At 32.7% G+C, this 21,495-nt stretch overlaps 2 protein-coding genes across 2 annotated transcripts; one reads left to right on the top strand and one right to left on the bottom strand.

The window, feature by feature from the left end:
- Positions 1 to 1,792: 1,792 nt before the first annotated feature.
- Positions 1,793 to 2,362, bottom strand: LOC140433986 (zinc finger MYM-type protein 1-like). The gene has a single exon (XM_072521955.1). The coding sequence runs from the start codon at positions 2,360 to 2,362 to the stop codon at positions 1,793 to 1,795; it is 570 nt and encodes a 189-aa protein (XP_072378056.1).
- A 4,370-nt stretch (positions 2,363 to 6,732) lies between these two features.
- LOC140433985 (zinc finger MYM-type protein 1-like) lies at positions 6,733 to 7,434 on the top strand. The gene has a single exon (XM_072521954.1). The coding sequence runs from the start codon at positions 6,733 to 6,735 to the stop codon at positions 7,432 to 7,434; it is 702 nt and encodes a 233-aa protein (XP_072378055.1).
- The last annotated feature ends 14,061 nt before the right edge of the window (positions 7,435 to 21,495 follow it).

Below are 21,495 nucleotides of genomic sequence, written 5' to 3'. Positions count from 1 at the left end.
TCGACTACGAGAAAGAATTCGATACCATAAGCCATCAGAAAATGTTAAAAGTATTGACAGAATGCCAAATAGACCATCGCTACATTAACATAATCAACTATATCTACCAAAAGGCCACACCTAGCGTAAGACTATCTGAACAAGAAACAAATAAATTCTGTATACAGCGAGGAGTACTGCAAGGAAACGCCGCCGTCTCCCCAAAGCTATTGGAGACGTCATCAAAAAAATCGCGTCGCTAAAATGGAATTTTAAGGACACATCGCCAGATTATCAGACAACCGATGGACAAAACGTATTGTCGAGTCGAGACCAAAACAAGAAGCAATACAAAGCAGAGGACGCCCACCAACTAGATGGACTGACTACTTGAAGAGTGTTAGCCATAAGTGGATGCAATAGATGGAAAGATGGAAAATAGACGCATAGATGGAAAGAGTTAAAAGAGACTTATGTCCAGCAGTGGACACATACAGGTTGACGATGATGAATGTTAGAGATATCAAAATAAATTAAAAAACACATCAAGGAAATAAACTAACCCTGCATGTCGGATGGTTTTGAGTGAGATACAAAGCTGTACTCTACTAAAACGTCATAAATCTAGACGATATAAACAAAATCTTGTTTTTCAAATATATTCTGTATAAATTTAGCCTAATTTAAAAATCTCAATAAAATAAATTAATTTAAGATAATCTTGGGTTGATTTATTCCAAAAATTATCAAAATTTTTCCACAATAAAAAAGTTATTTAAGACTAAAAAAACATTTTATCTCTGACGTTTTTCGTGCGCGTGAGTATATCTATTTAGAAATATCTTAAATATCATTTTGAGGACAGCGAAAATTGTTCATCGTTAGTGGTTCCTATTTAAAAGATCATTTTGTAAGCGTTGCATTAGTGAATAAATTACCGTGTAATGAAAACCATGTTGTATTGCATTTTGCCAGCACATTAATAAATCAGTATTCGTTTTATACCAGAAAGGTCCGTACCGGAATCATTTGTTAACTATTCGTGTGAAACCCTATAAATCTATGAAGACATAATAACAGAAAACAAAGAATAACATACAAGTCCTGATAATATGAAGATACTGACTATTTTGAAGAAACAATGAACACGTTCTTATGATGCCTATCCTATACGTATTTCTGATGTCGTAACCTTCTTATCTATTAATCAGTGCTTGTATCTGGTTTAATTTTAGCCATTAATGTCATGATAGGCCTAACGACAGATTTATATGTGCGTGTTTTCGTTTCTTGCTTAAGTGTAGCTTTATGTTAATTGTTTATTTCTCCATAGTGTGTATTCTACTTTGATTTTATTAGTTGTTTGCTGACTTCTTCACTAATATTGTTTAACTTAATAAATTGATTCCGAGCTATTTAAATTTTATCACTTGTTCTTCATTTTCCATTAACTCTCTATTTGCACCTTAGATTTTCACATGCCAAAAATAATGTTATATTTCTCGCTATATTAATTCCTATAATTCTTAACCTCAATATTAAACACTATTACCATAGTCCAACCCTTAGTAAGAATTCCTACTCCTATTCTAAACATATCCTCAGGGCCGCCCAGAGCCAGGCCGGGCCCCGGGGATGAGACCCGGCCGCCCCCCCCCCAAACCCAGTTGAACGAAAATTCCCAAAAATCTGATAACTCATAAACTGGGATATGTAATAGTGAACACTCATGCTATTGGCACAGGAAGGAAGCAAATTAAAACAGTTTTAACAATTAAACTTTGTTTTTAATTATTTACAATAGAACTGTTAGTTACAACATAACTTTTCTTGCTTTCATATCCGCAAAGTTTTGGATCACGTGGTCGAAATCAAGAGTTTTTGCAAGTTTCGACTCTATGCTTAATAGTCCCAAATCAGATAATCGTTGTTGACCCATAGTAGATCTTAAACAATTCTTAATTCGGCTCAAAACACTAAATGATCTCTCGGCCTGAGCAACGGATACTGGTAGGCAACAGAATATGTGAAGAGCAATGCACACATTGGGGAAAAGATTTGTCACATTAAGGGACACGAGCTTGTTCAAAAGTTTTGCTGGTTTCAGCGACGTATCTAAGATGTTTGATTTACTAACAGTTTCCAAGTAAATCATTTCATCAACTAGATCCCTGCTTACATCTGAATTGTACTCTTCGCCGAATCTTACACAACTTTCTGAGATCGTATTCTCGTCCATTTCGTTATACTTCCATAAAAATGAAAATTTCATTTCGATTTCTCTCAGTGCTGTGAACCTCGTTTTCAGGTTGGCCACCAAAACATCAATTATTGTGTAAAAAACTTCTGTTTTGAAGCGTTCTTCCGGGGATAAATTTAACATTACATCTTCTGTAGCTGTTTCATCGTGAAAAGTCTTCCTCTTTCTCGCACGGGAAGTGGAGAGTTCCGGTTCGATACCATAAGCATTTGCAACATGTTTGCATTCAGACAATATCTGGTCCCAGTTATTTCTTAAGGCACTTAAATCATCAATTAGGCTCTCTATATTACTACTCTCAACATCGTCAAGGTCAGCGCTTCTGCGAATCGTGTGGCAGTGGCCGATAGAGCAAGCTTCCGATCAGGGGCTCCCACGCGCAATGTATTCCCGATATATTTTTATTAATTGTAACTTATGCAAAGAAATAATTTCTTGCATTGCCTTTTCCAAATGCATAATATTCCTTATAATAATTTCATAATTAAAACCGCAAGCAAATTCAATCTGTTGTAAAATATTTTAATAAAAGGAATTTTTTTTAATTTGCTAACGGCCGGGGCCGGGCCCCCTTGGGCCCCGGGCCCCGGGGATTTTGCCCCCCCTGCCCCCCCTCTGGTCAGGCCTGCCTATTCTCGAGAAAACCTCACGACTGTTAACTTCAGGTAGCAACAGACTCTCTCTCTCATCAACAGACGTTTTCATAGTTTTCTCTCTAGATAGTGGTTCCGAAAAATATCGTGACTGTTGACCCGCGTGGCAAAGAGACGTCTCTGACTGTGGTTACTGTACCGAAAAGACGCTTTACTCTCCTCTTGCGTGTGTGTGTCAAAAACACATGTTTTGACGCAAATACCGCGAATTATCTTGACTTTTGAATCCTATAGACAACAGATACAAATGTGCTCTATCTCTTCTATCTGGTATAAGTATCACGAGGCATATGTGTAAAAACCGCTAAAGACAGCTTTCCGTATAAGAATCAACCGCGAATGAATATCGCGAATGGAAGCCTATGTATATAAATATCGCGATTGTGTCTATCAGCACTATTGGTATGACTTTTTATAAACCTGATTTGGCTATTATCTGTATAACCCTTTATTATTTTCATAATGTTAACTACAGTCACATTTAGACACATACCTCCGGTTACATTGACTGCTTTGTTCAGACTTTCATCCTAATATATTATTTTAATCAGTTGTTATCAACAAGTCCTCACAGGCACTTCGTCTAAGAGCTAGCGACCCCAATGGAGTCCTACGTTACCATGTAGGACTCCATGTAGAATTCCGTTTATAAGTTGAGCATCCTAGTTTTTTTAACATCAATGATGTAATTTAAAATTTATTCAACTACATTAAGAGGGTTTTTTACCCATGTATTTAGCGGCTTCAAATGTAAATCCAGTAAGTATTATACCACATTTTTGTTATAACTTTCTTTAAAATTTTAACTTTAACGTTTGCTTTAATTAAAGTGGTAATACTTATTTTATGATAGCACTGATGATGGAATAGTTATTCCGAAAACGTTCTGTGATGTAGCCTTATATATCCGTAAAAGTTGTGCTCCATTTCTATATAGAACTTTTGTCAAGATTTTGCTTTTCTCTTTTTTTCTTCTAGTGAATATGTCTCAAATATATAAATGCAAATTTTATTCGCTAATTTTAAATAAATTTTATTCGGCGATTAAGAGAATTAAAGATACGAAATCATCAGGGCTTGATGCAGTGCATGGTAAAAGTTATTAGAGGCATCAAATTACAGTTCTTACTACGCTATTTAACAACATATATAAGACTAGTCAATTACCAAAAGATTGGCTACTATCAATATTAATTCTACTTCCCAAAAAAAACCAACGCTAGGAACTGTGAAAAAAAGAGTCATTAGTTTGATGAGCCATGTACTTAAAGTACTTCTTTCTACCATTCGCGCATATACATCAAATTAGATAAACACCTAATTGAAGTTCAATTTGGATTCAGATCAGGACTGGAAGAAACAAAATGACCCAGCTAGAAAAACGCTTCTTTATATACCCATTGGTCAGAGAAGAAGAAGAAGATCCAGAAAAAGGTTTCTTGATGACATTGATAGAGACATAAGAAATATGGGAATACGTGCTTGGCTGAGGAAAGAGATGGATAGAGACGACTGGAGAGCAATTTTTGAGGAGAGCAGCAAACAGACAGGTTTGTAAAGCCAGAATGATGATGATGATGATGATGACTCGGAACTAGGGAAGCATTTTTTAGTTTGGAAGTTTTAATAGAAAGAGCCAGGAATGTCAACTGCGATGTGTATTCATGTCTCATTGATTTTGAGAAGGCATTTGACAAAGTGCCACATAGGAAACTAATCGATTTTCTAAGGATATAAGACTAATCTCAAACATATCTCCAATAAAAAGCAACAGTGCGATTCGAAAATAAACTGTCCAAGATCTTCACAGTCAGAAAAGGAGTTAGAATGGATTGCGTACTGTCACCAGCATTATTTAACATACTTTCTGAGCCTATATATAAGAAGAAGGAAAAAGAAAGAAGAAGTAGAACAAGAGGACTTAAATCAATAGCCGTCTAGAGAATGTTAAGTTAAGTAGTACGTTAAATAAATAATGGGGAAATCTAACTAAAGAAGTATACCGCATATTAAGAAAACTGCTGCTGAGTCCCTCCACACATATTTTTCTCATTATTGCTTATTAATTATTTTAATTATTTCTTCTCATATTTACTTTGATTAATTTTTAATCCGACTCAAAGGACCATAAATAAAAAATGTTTTAATTAACTTTAAGTGTTTATATATATCAAATGTTTATTTTAACAGAGCTGGTATTATGTTTTAATGTAGTATGTTTCTTCTTCTTTCTATAGGGCGCTGGAATTGTGGAAATTGGGCTGGCTATATTACAAAACTAAAATGTTTATCTCGCGTTGGCAGTATGAAATTTTCATGAAGACTTCGTAACAGTTTAGGTACATAAACTGTTTTGAAGATTTAAACGCTTTTCAGATTTTCTTTAAATAGATTCAAATGAATTGTATAGTTATACGGTCCTGACAGTTATAAATCAACGTTGATTCTATAGTGAAAACGAACGAATGTCAGTTGCGTGGTTATAAGTAAATGCACATAAATATGCATTTATTTCATTACACGCTGTAGATATGCCATTTGCTCACAATTTAACCGTTTTTGTTGATATTGTGGAAAATTTATTTGATACGTTGTAATTATTATTTATCTGGAATTCCTATCTCTGTATTGTGCTTTGCTTTGCTGGTCTGTTTGCTGCATACAATCAGTCCCACCGTCCGTTTATATTTCGCGTCGAAAGCAAAAAATTCTAGAATTTTAAAAGCAGGAAATTCCTGTCTAGCCATTGATATTTTTCAGTTCGATCAGTTAAGCTGCATTGTTTGTGGTGCTTTAAATTTGTAGTCATATTTATTTTCCTTCGGTAAATAAAAGGGTATTTTATCGGAAGTCAGAAAAATGGACGATTAAATAGAAAATTTATTTTCGTAAAAAGAAAAAGTCAGTTACGAAGTCTATAAAATATTATTCGACCATAAAGAATTAAAAAGATGAAATAGAACGGTTAAAACTCATTATTCGTTTAAGTTTTACAATATGTTTGTAACGTTATGTCTATCTAATTTCTTTAGATTTAGATAGTTAAACTATTTTTCTGCTAAAATATTTGGTGTTTCTTAAAATCCTTCACTATTCTTTTTCTATTTCGATTTCTACGAATTTCATTAAATTTTCAGTTGTGTGCTAGCATCGACAGTGTCCACATTGTTTAAGCGCTAATTAATGTTTAATTTTAAAAAAGTTAAAGAAGTTAAGTTGTTCGGATAGTAAAAAATACTATGGTAGAATTGTTCTTTATATTGTAAAATTGATGATTCTTCGGGGGCCTAAAAACCAACCATCGATCAGGCCCGACCAGAGGGGGGGGGGCAGGGGGGGCAAAATCCCCGGGGCCCGGCCGTTAGCAAATTTAAAAAAATTCCTTTTATTAAAATATTTTGCAACAGATTGAATTTGCTTGCGGTTTTAATTATGAAATTATTATAAGGAATATTATGCATTTGGAAAAGGCAATATGCAAGAAATTATTTCTTTGCATAAGTTACAATTAATAAAAATATATCGGGAATACATTGCGCGTGGGAGCCCCTGATCAAGTTCGCTCTATCGGCCACTGCCACACGATTCGCAGAAGCGCTGACAATTTTTTGACAATTTTTTGGGCGTGCTAGAACTTTTAGGTCATTATGACCCCATTTTATCGAAGCATCTAGATCAGGTTAAGCAATCTCAAGAATCGAATAAGAGAATGCAAGTGCATTATTTGTCTTGGAGAACTCAAAACGAGTTCATAGCAAGTTGTGCTGATTATGTAAGGAAAGTTATTGTGGACGAACTCAAGCGATCTAAATACTATTCTATTATGGTTGACGCTACCTCATGACATCAATTTGGGTGAAAGTGTTGGTACCCATCAACTACAGAAGTCAACTACTTCAAACTATGGACGCTACTTTGGATGTTGAGAGTAGTAATATAGAGAGCCTAATTGATGATTTAAGTGCCTTAAGAAATAACTGGGACAAGATATTGTCTGAATGCAAACATGTTGCAAATGCTTATGGTATCGAACCGGAACTCTCCACTTCCCGTGCGAGAAAGAGGAAGACTTTTCACGATGAAACAGCTACAGAAGATGTAATGTTAAATTTATCTCCGGAAGAACGCTTCAGGTTCAAAGATTTTTACACAATAATTGATGTTTTGGTGGCCAACCTGAAAACGAGGTTCACAGCACTGAGAGGAATCGAAATGAAATTTTCATTTTTATGGAAGTATAACGAAATGGACGAGAATACGATCTCAGAAAGTTGTGTAAGATTCGCCGAAGAGTACAATTCAGATGTAAGCAGGGATCTAGTTGATGAAATGATTTACTTGAAAACTTTTGAAACCAGCAAAACTTTTGAACAAGCTAGTGTTTTGAGCCGAATTAAGAATTGTTTAAGATTTTCTATGGGTCAACAACGATTATCTGATTTGGGACTGTTAAGCATAGAGTCGAAACTTGCAAAAACTCTTGATTTCGACTACGTGATCCAAAACTTTGCGGATATGAAAGCAAGAAAAGTTATGTTGTAACTAACAGTTCTATTGTAAATAATTAAAAACAAAGTTTAATTGTTAAAACTGTTTTAATTTTTTTCCTTCCTGTGTCAATAGCATGAGTGTTCACTATTACATATCCCAGTTTATGAGTTATCAGATACTGGGTTTGGGGGAGGGGCCGGCCGGGTCTCATCCCCGCGGCCCTGCCATCGATTAAGATGAAAAAATGGAAACTGTAAACTCTCGTTTCGATTTAAATAGTAGAACTTGTTTTACAATTGGTCAAATACATAGTAAGGTAAAAACACCTGGGGAATTAATTTTCCCCCAAAGCTATATTATATATAACAATAAATTATGTATGCAAATCCCCAAACTGTTGATACGGGTGACTCAATGAAAAACAGATATTTGTCAACAAGTTTACAGAAGTATATAGGAAAACAATTTTAAATTGAGTATGACCACCAGGTATAAAGGTTGGAGAAGAATAGAATACAATAGTTGTGAGGGTTACTAATCCCTAAATAAGGTTGCCAGTGTCGGAGTGATGGAGGTTAACAGGTACTAATGAATTTGCAAGAAATGTAAGATGTTTATTTTATTGGTTATATATAACCAATAAAAGTTTAATAAGTACCTACCTATTTGCAAAATAAAGTTTAATTCTTTATATAAAATAAAACGTTTTATTTTATCTATTTGCAAAATAAAGTTTAATTCTTTGCCTATTTGCAAAATAAAGTTTAATTCTTTAGATAAAATAAAACGTTTTATTTTATCTGAAATGAGTGCATTCCACGAAGTAAGGGTTTCAACAATCAAACATTTAATTCTTTAATTCCAGGAATCTACGACAGTAATTGACTAGATAATTACCTTCTAAACTTATTCCACAGAAAATGTGATAGTGGGTTTTTCCATTTTGTATATAGGAAGGTCCAAGTGGCGTATTCAAAATTCTTAACAGTTCACTAAAAGTAGGTACTTCAGTTGCAAGGTGCAGTTTATTGTGTATACTAGTGTTATGGAAAATTTGGAAGTGCCGTGTAAATGCCGAAAAATTGGTCCTTTAACAGTTAATGAAAAAACATTAATATTTAATTGTTTTAAATCATTTACAGACAAACGTTTATGTGAAAGTGTTGATGAGACCGTTGAGTTAGTTAGCAGTACACTTGGTGTTGGGAAATCTACGATTTATACAGTTATTAAAGAAGAGAAATGAGGTAGTTTTCAAATGCCACGTAATGCTCCAGGGAAACCAAAATTTCAAATAGAATATCATTTTAAAGAAGGACTTCGACGGAAAGTGCATGAATTCTTCTTTAGATAAGAATTTCCAACATTGGATAAAGTTCTTGTCTCAGTTCGAGATGATAAGGATTACCCAGAAATGAGTCGAAGTACGTTATGGAAACTTTTAAAAGAAATAGGCTTCCGCCGGAAAAAGAATCCCAGAAAGTCTATTTTATTAGAAAGAAGCGATATTGTCATATGGAGAAGACATTTTCTAAAAACCATAAAGGAAATGAGAAACCAAAAAAGAAAAATATTTTATCTTGATGAAACATGGATCAACGAGGGTCATACACCAAATAAATTTTGGCAGGATGAAACTGTTACAAGTCAAAGGCACGCTTTTGTAAATAACTTATCTACTGGTTTAAACCCACCATCAGGAAAGGGACGCAGGCTGATAATAGTACACATTGGCAGTTCAGACGGTTTTGTTGAAGGTGGTTTATTAACTTTTGAATCAACTTGTACCGGTGACTACCATGAAGACATGAACGCTGATGTCTTTCAAGAATGGCTCGAACAAATGATAGATCTTCTTCCTAAGAACTGTGTAATAGTAATGGATAATGCAAGTTATCACTACAGACTTATAGAAGGACTGCCCACAACCAAGTGGTTAAAAAAAGACTTGCAGAATTGGCTGAGTTCAAAAAATATTACGTACCATCCCGGATCTATAAGAAAGGAACTTTATTCGTTGTGTGCCCTTCATAAAGAAAAATTTAAAAAATACGAAATTGATGAAATTGCCAAAAATCGTGGAATGACAGTACTTAGATCCCCACCATATCATTGTGAATTAAACCCGATTGAACTGGTATGGGCACAGATAAAGAGTGAAGTTTCTAGAAAAAATACCACTTTTAAAATTCATGACGTTAAACAGTTGTTTTTGGAGGCCGTAAATAATGTAAAACCTGAAAACTGGGAAAAGGCAGTAAATCACACTATTAAAGAAGAGGAAAAAATGTGGAAGCTGGACAATATTACTGATAAAATGATCGAGCCAGTTATTATAAATCTTGGTTTTGAAAGTTCATCTTCTGAATCTGATTTGGATTTGTAACAAGTAGCTGTAAGTTTTATATTAATATTTTTATTCATCTATTTAACATACCTTAGACGGTTTTAAAAACTCTTTTTCTCTTTTGTAATTTTTAAAAATTAAAAAAAATGTGAATTTTTTAAAACCCTTTAGGCCAGTCAGTTCTAATATAGTGTGTGATAAAAGAGGTCACTTTTGTTTACATACACATAACACTTTATAACACTGAAATAATTCATTTATTTTTTACAATTATTCAAAGTAATTTTTCAATTAATCTTGAGCACGCCCATGGAGTGGTCGGAGCTACCAGTTAAAATTATGCTAATTACTCTCTCGTTCATAAAAATAAACTATAGAGCTCATTTGCAGACAATATTCTCGATTATTTACAGAATCGTCAAAGTCACAATCCGAACCTGAACCACTGTTCTTTTCCTTTTACTCGTACAATACCTGTTTTTCTTCGATTAACCGTCGCCATATTGATTTTGTTGTGGCTTCTGAGGTTCTTGCTTGAGTTTTACATTTTTTTGCAATTCGGCCACAAGATCTTTATAGCCTTATGGCGACATACATTGCCCTATATCCGTAAAACTTCGCTGGTGACTTAAGACCAATCTTACCCGTTTTACTATAATCTTTGAATTAAAAAAATTTAGCTTAGTTCATATATAGTATTGCTTTCATAGCTTTACGTTTCATATTGTTAAATCCTTCAAATTGATTTATGATATTCCATACATACTCTAAAAAAACCAAATTTTTTTTTGGATTTCTCTTTTATGCAAATGTACATTTTAAACAAGTGACTTCCATAGTCAAGTACTGATCTCATCATTGCTTTTAGAATCTTCTTTCCTTGTAAGTTTCGATACATTCCTAATTTTGGCGACCCACATAGTTTTTCTTACATTATTGGCAGCAGCATGGAACTTAGTACTTATTTAAAACCATGTCCTCCTTTAGATTCTTTAATCAAGACATTATTATTCTAGCTAAAGCTGGCATCTTTGAGTAGAATATCGCTTACAAGATTTTTCAAGAGTGACATTAGTTTGTTTAATTCTCCTTGTTGATAATTTCTTAGGCAATGGCTAATTGTATTTATTGATACTTGAAATACAAAAACTTCCAATTTGTATACACATATCTAACATATTATTCTCCTTACACGGTAATTATATTTTGTAAAATTCCCCGAAAATTAGAAACAATTTGATCAGCTTTTTAAGAAAGCGCCTACCTCATGGTAAATTCATAATGCCAGAATGTGACCTGTTTTAGTAATCTACATAAGATTTTTAAAAGAATAACACTAAGGCCTGGACTCTCTCCCTTACTTTTTTAAAAAGAAGTTTTCAGCTACTCTCTTTTCACATTAATAATTCGTGAACCGTCAATGTGGTTGCTCGCTTTGAGTTTTCAGCTTTTCAGAAAATGCGCGGTAGAAAAGATGGTTTTATCAAATTACTAAGAAAATGGAGCGTACTTGTACGTGGGGATCCTTTATTGCCATCATCTGACAATTGTGATTCAAAATTTATATAAAAATATTGAGATATGTTGGTTTTTGTAAGAAAGACAAAACTTTAACTAGAACAGTCACGAGGGAATTAAAAAGTTAATCCTTCGTTTCTCTTGTAGTTATTCATCTTTTATTTTATATATTTTATATTATTGGAAATAAATTGCAATTAACAAAATAAATCTATAAATTGATACTTTTTAAAAGGAACAGTTAGTATGACAAGAAATGTCATGGGTGTCTAAATTCTTTAGCGGAATACGTCTAATAATACCATACATGGTCTATTTCCTATTTAAAATTCCGACTTTGTAGTACTAAAAGAGAGGGGGCTGACAAGTTACAGATGTCTATACCGTTAAAAGACGTGGAAAAAATAGTCATTTTTCAGCACTTTCGTAAAATCCAATGAATATTGCTCCATATTGTACCTTTATTGGAATTGCCATTTCAATCCCAGTTCAATTGTACACAATACTTTCGATTTTATGTTGTTAGGAACATCTTAAAAATATGCCACAAAAGCCTACGCGGTTTGACTCGCGTTTAATAATTTTGGTTTTAAGAAAAATCATTATTTTGGCCATGTGACAATATAAACCGAGAATTCTTAATAAAAGCAATGCAAGAATTTAATATACCAACACAACTAATAGAACTGATAAAAGAATCTCTAAAACTAGAAAGTAGAATCCGGATACAAAATGAATTAACGGAAACAATAGATGTGAAAAAGCAACTGCGCCAGGGAGACGCTCTATCATGCATCTTCTTCAACATCGTACTCGAGAAAATACTGAGGGACACAACAGTCAATACACGAGGAACAATCATTAATAAATGCGTGCAAATACTAGCATTTTCAGATGATGTTGACATAATCGCAAGATCAAGAAGAGAAATGATAGAGGCATACAACCAAATAGAACGAGCTGCACAAAATAGTGGTCTTAAAATCAATCAGACCAAAACAAAATATAAGCAGGTAAGTAAAAACGCAGAAATAAGACAGCCACAAAATATAACAATAGGAGAATACAACATAGAGGGGGTAAAAAACTGTATATACTTGGGATCCCTAGTCACGTCTGATAATAACGTTACGGAGGAAGTGAAGAAGCGAATATTTATTGCAAATAAATGTTACCATGGCTAAATTAGACAACTAGGAACAGATAACGTCGCAAGAAAAACAAAATGCCAAATATATAAAACCCTAATAAGACCGGTACTCATATATGGCTCAGAAACCTGGACACTCACTAAAAGAGAGGAAACGTTGTTAGCCACCTTCGAAAGAAAAATCTTGCGACACATATATAAGGGCACAAAAGAAAACGGAATATGGCGAAGAAGATACAACTTTGAACTATACCAAATATACCAGGATCAGGATATTATAATATTCATTAACATAGGACGGCAAATTTAATAGGACATGTAGAAAGAATGGAAGAAGGCGAAATACCAAACAAAATATTCAAACAGATGCCAGTAGGAAAAAGAACAAGAGGAAGACTGAAGCTGAGATACTAAGAACAAATAGAAAATGATATAACAACCTTAAAAATAAAAAACTGGAGAAAAAAGCACTAAACACATCAGAATGGAGAAGAATCCTGGAACAGGCCAAGACCCAAAAAGGGTTGTCGAGCCAGTGATGATGATGATGATGACGATGATTTTGGCCATTATTGATGGTCAAAATAATGGTAACAATTTCTTTATCATTACATTAATGTCGAATTAGGAAGTGAACAAGCGATCAGTATTTGACAGATCAAATTATTCAAATAATAAAAATTTAAATCCTTTAAGTAAAAATTCATGAGCGTACTTCTCTACTAATTGAAAAGGTAATACATTGAGAACGAATTATTAATAAAGATGTAACTTTAAAATTATTACAAGACAACTTAGTTAAGAAGCAGGTGTTCGATGGTTTCATTACATCATTATGGAGGTTATTAAACGATTGGGTTTCAGATGAAGAAAAGATTCGACAAGGCGTATAGTTATGGCACTGCCTAATATTGCAGTAAAGAGTACTTTAATTACTTTTAATTATATTGCAGAGATTTTTGTATAAGTTTGTTTTTTTATGTAATATGCATCTTCCAAATTGGAACAATATGTTTTTCATGGCAAAATGAACACATTAGTCAATTCGTTAATTATATATCAGATTTAGCCATACGGCTCACACACCCTCTAAGGGGAAAATTCACTCATCCTAGATACCTACGGTATTAAAAGGATTGAGCTCTGTTTGGACTCTTTCCGTATTATCGAGCCCTAGGACTTGGTATGCTGGAGTATCTCCCAAAAATTTTCGTACACATTTGGACGTGGCGAGGAGTACAGCTTTCTGCATAGCCTTATAGAAATGTTCATTAAGACCCACCTGTTTTATGTACTCTACGAGGTTTTTGGACATAATACCAGTATTAGATAGAATAATAGGTACTGTGTGGGTACTTTCCATTCTCCTTTGTCTCTTGATTTGTATTTCAAAATCTCTGTACTTGGCGATCTTTTCGTTGTATTTAATTATTGTACGTAAATTGTTGGTGTTGGGTATCGGCACATCACAAGTGTTGTTTGTCTAGTAAGTTTATTATCTAGTATGAGACCGGTCTATTATGTGCCATTGGTTGGTCTGTGAGCACGGTGCGGTGCCAGTAGTTGTCGTGCAGTATAGCTTGTAGTTGTCATTTTCAAGCATTATGTTAGGGAAGTATTGTTAATGAGGAAGATGGTCGGTTTGTTAGTTAGTTCTTGGTGGATAATTTTTCTTATTGAGTAATTGCGTTCTTTATAATCAGTAGTTATAATTATATATTATTAACTATTATTATTATTATCAAACAAATTTCTGATTAATATTAGTCATAGAAACCTCTCTCTTTACTGCAGTATTAGCAAACCTAATAATGCAGATTTAACAAATAAATATTGGATCCACAAAAAGTCTCCTCCACTTTGTGACGCTTTTAGAAATTCTCAAATTGCAACAACACCAACTCATACACATACACAAGAATTTTATGCTTTTCTGCAAACTATTACGGTAATTAAACCAAGGTACCATGTAAATACTGCAATCAGCTACAATATTTTAAGGAATTTATTAGAAAAATGGCCAGCATCAACAGTTATCTATACAGACGCATCAAAGTCCTCTCTTGGCACTGGATGCGCTTTTTATATTCCTTCAAAAAGTATAGAAAACATGTTTACTCTGGATCATAATTTTTCAATTTTTACTGCTGAAGCTATATCAATTTATGAAGCATTAAAGTATTTTAATAATTCCAATGACAGCTCCGCAATAATTGCATATGATTCTTTGTCGGTTCTTATAGCCATTGAGACTATATCTTTTCCTAACAAAAGCACAAATATTTACATCCTTCTAATAAAAAAAATTATTTTTGTTAGATTAGTTAGATTTTTGTGGATTAAAGCTCACATAGGGCTTGAGCATAATGAGTATGTAGATATATTAGCTAAGAAAGCCATTGGTTCTGGTGCGAAAACAGATTATAAGCTCTGCATCCCAGATTTATTTGTAACAATCAACAATATTGTAAACAATCAGTGGAAACAAGAATATCATAAATACAGTCAACACTCTAAATCACAATATGCACTCATACAACCCTCAATCCTGAGTGAATTTTGGTTTAAAAATTACTCTGTTCAACGTAGATACATTACATCTATTATCAGAATGAAATCAGGACACGCATGTTACCTGGCTCATCTGGCAAAACTTAAAATTGTAAATTCCAGTTTATGCGAAGTTTGTCAAAAAGAAGCAGATCTAAACCACATTTTCTTTGAATGTACAAAAGATATACAACAAACTGACGACTTAATAAAAAATTTAATCAAACATAAAATCCTTCCACCCTATAACATTTGTTACCTTTTGTCATTAAATAACAAAAATGTATATAACTACTTAACAGAATTTATTTCGAAAAGTAACCTCAATTTGTAAGTTCAGTCAAAAAAAAAATAGTAACCTTTGTTTTATCCCATTTGTTTTAAACCTACTATCCGTGACCCTGTCTAGTTTGTGTTTTAATTTAATGTCTTGATGGGTCCCTAGACGAGAAGCGAGTAACCATGTTTGTTCCATAGATAATCAAATACCCAATAATAAATATATTGTGATAATTATTTTCTTTTCTTTCCTTTGGGAAGAACTTAAAAAAGTTGTGAGTGACTGAATGGCAAATGCCTATCCAAAAAAAAAACTATTATTATTATTAGCAATGGGTTTATTAAGTTTATAAAAGCTTTCAGTTTTTTTACTTATTTTACTACACTTTAAAAATCCAGTTGACTATAATTGATTATAGTGTATTGTATTTTTAAATGGTTGGCATTTTAAAAATACCTCACTTATTACTACTACTATCGGTTTACAGCGTTCTCCGACGCCTTCCGACTCCTAACCGCCATTCTTCTCTATTTAGCCATAGGCCTGGAGGGATTTCTCTTTCCTCTAGTTCTTTTTCAATTCCCTCTCTCCAGCTTTTTCTCGGCCTTCCTCTTTTCCTTCTCCCTTGTGGTGTCCACGTCAAAATCTGTTTTGGAATCCTGTCATCTGGCATTCTCTGTACATGGCCGTACCATATTAACTGTTTTGTTTTTATGTCATCAACTATTGTATGCTTGACTCTCATCATTTCACGTATTCTCTCATTTGGTATCCGATCTCTTCTTGATTTTCCTAACCTCACTTATTAACTATTCTAATGTTTTGGCAACGCTGTGGGGTTCTGTGGTCATTAATCTTGAATGACGTGCACTCATTTTTATATGAAAAATTCTATCCACCCTTTTTTTCTTTTGTAAGAAACGTCTTGCCATTTCTATCTTAACACCGTTTCTTAAATTTAATTTAAGCTAATAGTTACCGAGATTTTCTATTTATTTATAAGCCAAAAAATTGTTTGTAATTTTAAAACATTTCTGAGGCCAAGCAAATAATCCGACTTCACTTCCATAAAATACGTTACCTAGGTTAAATGCGTTTTTATAAGTAAAACAATTTGCAAACTTCTAAATAGTCTAGTTTTAGTTGTGCAAAATTTTAAAAAGTTCAATTTTAAAAAAACAAATTTAGATTGCAAAAATTATGCGAAATCTATTAAATCGATTTTACTGAAATTTGGTAAGCTGTTAAAAATTATGCTATAAACATTTTTCAGACGAATTATAAAGCTCTTAAGTGCATTTTTAAAGGTTGAAAAATATTGAATAAAAAACGTCTTGTTTCCCCCTCTTTTTTTTTGTATTTATTGCTATTTTGCAGCAAGAGTAATTCTAAATTTAGTGGTTTTTTACAAATCCGTTCTAGTCTACTACTATTTACATAATTATATTAATTATTAATTATTATTATTATTATATTATTATCCAGATTTAGCCATACGGCTCACACTCCCTCTAAGGGGAAAATTCACTCATCCCAGATACCTACGGTATCAAAAGGATTGAGCTCTGGTGGGACTCTTTCCATGTTATCGAGTCCTAGGTGACTTGGTATGTCGGTGTATCTCCCAAAAATTTTCGTACGCATCTGGACGTCGAAAGTAACACAGCTTTCTGCATAATCTTATATAGATGTTCATTTAGACCCAGCTTTTTTATGTTTTCTAGGAGGCTCTTCGGGATGACTCCAGTGGTAGAAAGAATAATAGGTATCGTCTGGGTACTTTCCATTCTCCATTGTCTCCTTATTTGTATTTCCAGATCTCTGTACTTGGCGATCTTTTCGTTGTACTTAACACGCAGATTATATTATTATTATATTATTATTATTATTATTATTATTATTATTATATTATTATTATCATTATTAATTATTAATTAATTAAGAGCGTTTTATTTTATTTTGGCAATAAACATATTGTATTGTATTATTGTGAATATTTTGAAAATAAAGTTTTGAAAAACAAACTTACCACGAAAATAAATTTGCTTAATATCAAGCGGGAAGAAGAGGAAAGACACGTTTGGTGAAAACCCATACTTTATTCGTTTCGATTATTAATAATTGACTTTACTGTCTATCAATACAGTATAAGTTTTCGCTTTAAAAATACCTAAATACAAGTAGTAATTAAACAAATATTTCTTTTATGGTGCCACAGATGATTTTAACGAGAGTAGAGTGTAGAGAAAGGGGAAACGTGGAAATATTTACTGAACTACTAAAATTTTAGTTACCCGATAACATTCACCTAAATATTGTCATAAATTGCAGTCTGCCTAATAAGTCAGTTTAATCTAGATCAACCATCTGCAGACCATTGTCCATCCAGCACGTGATGGCTCCTTTGTTTAGAAAAAGGACAATTGAGTATGTGGGCCACCGCAGTTGTAAAAACACCTTCCCCTCGCTGTATGAAAGTGTCATTGGAGAGCCATTAGTCTTCCGTAAACCATTAAATATTTTGAGTTGTCACCTCGGTGCAATATAGGTGGTATTTACCCGGAAATATATCTTTGGAATCAATAGGAGTAAAGGTAGGTATACAATTCTTTTCGTAACACAGGGAGTGAGAAGATTAAAGTTTATTGTTAAATAATGGCTTACAAATAATGTTTGGTTTAAATTTGGGGCAAAATGTCAATAACTTAAATTTATGGTTTTACAGTAGAGATTATATTTATTTTGTATAAAATATTATTATTGTATATTTGTAAATAAAGAAAAACCCCTTTAAAAAAATCTTTAAAAATTTACAATCAAGCAAATCTTTATATAAAACAATTGTTAAACAACAAATAAAACAAAAGTTTAATAAAACCTTAGAAATTTTAATTAATAAACAACAGGCTAAAGTCTAGAGAACGTTCTACTGCCGTCAAAATATTTAGGAATATACTATAGATAAAGTCACGTTGAGATGGCAGTGTACGGATATAGGATAACAGCGTTGCCAATTCTACTGCTATTGTAAGTTTTGCTACTTTTGTAAAATAAGCAGGGCCAAACTCACGGTAAACTAAGATATGTTTAGGTAAGCTAAAGTTGTTAATAGAAAATTCGTGAATGAAATAAATGGTAATAATTCCTAAAATGCTTTTATACATAATACCGCAGTTAATAGGGAAAAAAATATGAAAAATATTCTACAGGTTTTTTAATGTTCTAAACGGTAGATAAGGGATAACTGATGATAATTCCTTGAAGAATTACAGCCAATTTTGCTTTGTTTATTTTTTAAAGAAAGATCAAGTTTGGAAAAAATCATTTTTTTGCCTATTTTGTTCCTCGTGCATTTTAGGGAAAAATGTTTCAAATAAATGTTGCAGATCTTAAACAGTTTTTTAATTTTTTAGTTTGTAAATTAAAATACATAAACAAATGACTGAGATAATTGCAAAAAACCCCTAATTGAGGCCCCTAGAACACAAGGGTGTAAGTGCAGATGCTTATCACTTAGCAACTGATATCTAACAACAGGCACGTACTTTTGGCTTCAAACTTTCTAAATTAACAACAATAACACCATCAAAAATTACATGTCATTGAAAACATGCTGAAAACTGAAAAAGTGCTACCTAGGTTTTTAAATTTATATCGAACTTTGAACAAAGATTTTTCAAAACTTTGTTTTTGGCACTTACACCCCTTGTGTTCTAGGGGCCTCAATTGTGCACTAATTTATTAAATGTTCATAACTTTATTTTTTGCATAATGACGTCTAATATAACTACTTGAAATTATGTCGATTAATGAGTTATTTAAGTGTGCTACATTTCAACCAGATCAACTAAATATTTTATTACCTTTACTGAGAAAAGAATACCCCCGAAAAACAATTTTCAATCATCTTCATTTTCATAATCTAGTTCATCTTCAGAGTCATCGTTTAATGAAATTCTAATAGGTTCAATGTCATCTTGAATGTTGTCTACTGTCCAAAAATTATTCTCCAATTTTATAACATGGTTGACGTAATTTTTCCAATGTCCATTGTTCTGTACTTTATCATAACCTTCATAAATCAATGTTTTAACGTCGTTTTGTTTGAAACTTGAATTCTTAGAGGACACGTACCGTTTCACTTCACTCCACACCATTTCTATTGGGTTCAGTTTACAGTGATAAGGCGGAAGTCTTAAGATATGTACATCTACGCGGCATTGTTCGTCACTGTGATTCCTGTATTTTTCACCAATACAATCAATTTTGTATTTGTCATAAATATTTTTAAATACATTAGCAGTTTCCAGAAGTTCATTTTTTAAGTAATCTTCTTCAAAATAAATGTCCTTTTCATAGAGCCACTCCTTAATTTGACGTTTCACCCAATATTGTTTGGGAAAATTTAATTTCCTAGAGTGATAAGATGCATTGTCCAAGATAATGAGATTCTTTTTATTTTTTGGGAGATTCGGTATTAACATCTCTTCAAACCATTTTTCAAATAGATCTCCGTCCATCTCTTCATGGTAATCTTCAGCACCTTTTTTGGTAAGAAAAGTGATGTCAGCACCTTCAACAAATCCGTCTTTGTTTCTTGCATGGACTAAAACAAATCTTGGTCCTTTTCCGGTCGGAGTTTTTAAACCTGTGGTAAGTCCATTTACGAAAGCCTGTCGGCTATTTTTTATTGTTGTATCTTGCCATACTTGCCCATTGGTTATTCCAGTATTAACCCATGATTCGTCCATATAAATGATATTGGCTCCTTCGTTCCTCAGTTTCTTTATTTCCCGGAGATAGTGACGCCTCCAAGCGACTATTTCTTGTTTTTCTATTAATATTGAATTTCTACCTTGTTTGCCATATATAAAACCCATGTCGTGCAATAGTCTTCTCAACGTACACTTGGAAAAATTCGGAAGATGCTCCATTTGCTTAATTTTTTCTAGTACTACGTCAAGGGTTGGAGGAATATTGTCCATAAAAAAACCGTGCACTACTTGTCTTATTCTAGACCGAGTTGCTTCATCATATCTATTCTCACGACTATTCAAATAACCGGTTCTTTTTTTTCTTATAGGAGTTACGAGTGGACCATTTTTACTTTCACTTCTATATCGGAATATCGTTCGCTCAGAGACTCCAGTCATAGCAGAAACTTCCCGCACTATTGTTAATACACTTTTATCATTATTACTGTTTGATAAATAGTTAAAAACATTTAACACTATTTTTTTGCATTCACTATTTAACAAATTACCGTTTTTGAATTTTATTACACTCGCGGCCATTTTGACACTGACACGACACAAACGTCTGATATCAACTGAAAATTCTTTTAATGACTCTCAAGTATTTACCTGAATTTATAATTGCTGGCATTAGACAATAATTTTGAATTTATAAATAGGTATATTTTTTTAATTCTAAATTATTTTTTAATGTCTGTAACTGTAAATGCAGGTAGAGAAAGTGTGTCATTAAAAGGACATTAAGATCAAAAACGGATTATACAAATAATTATTTCATTTCCACAAATTGTAAACAATTTTGAACAGAAGATATAATTCCGAAAAGACCAGATTTCCGAAATATAACTTTCTATTTTTAAAATACCAACAGAAAAATTATATAATTAAAAAAATGTAGTATTTTTCCGTTTCACATTCATAAATATTTCCGAAATTATAATTCTTTTATAGGAGCCGGCCCATAACGTACGATTGTAGGTACGATTAGAAACTGACGACAATGTAGTTATTTCTGGCATATAGAAAGTACAGGCCTATCTCTGGAACGCTGCCATCTGAATGTGAATTTATCTATAGAATTATTCGTAAAATGTACCAGATTGTACCCAATGAAGAAATTAATGGGTAATGGTAGGGGAAGTGGCGGGAAATTTGAAATAAAACAGATAAATTATATATTTATTGTTTTTTTACAAAATTAGTTGTTAAAATTTAAAACTTAACTTAACTTTAAAACATTCTGCTACAAAGTAACAAACTAATTGAATTCTACGATACAAAAAAACAAGTATGTATTAATGTAAAAGCAAAGTAAAAAATTTAAAAATTTAAAGTTTAAAAACAATAATTTGAATAAAAAGTAAAAAAATCATCGTTTATACTGCTTAAATAGACCATTCGATGGTTCAAAATCATAGCAGGTTAGAGTTTTCGTTATTTTCTTCGTTAATAATAAATTTTGGCATGTTGAGGTACTCAGACAATTTCTTTTTGTTCTTTTTATTAAATTTAA

The sequence above is a fragment of the Diabrotica undecimpunctata genome, chromosome 2 (assembly GCF_040954645.1).
Source record: "Diabrotica undecimpunctata isolate CICGRU chromosome 2, icDiaUnde3, whole genome shotgun sequence".
Taxonomy (NCBI): domain Eukaryota; kingdom Metazoa; phylum Arthropoda; class Insecta; order Coleoptera; family Chrysomelidae; genus Diabrotica; species Diabrotica undecimpunctata.
Note: the sequence above shows the minus strand (reverse complement) of the source record. Positions and strands in the feature narration are given on the sequence as shown.

Excerpts from the sequence above, each read along its gene's own strand:
- LOC140433986 (XM_072521955.1), bottom strand. The coding sequence starts at position 2,362 with ATGTTAAATTTATCCCCGGAAGAACGCTTCAAAACAGAAGTTTTTTAC.
- LOC140433985 (XM_072521954.1), top strand. The coding sequence starts at position 6,733 with ATGACATCAATTTGGGTGAAAGTGTTGGTACCCATCAACTACAGAAGT.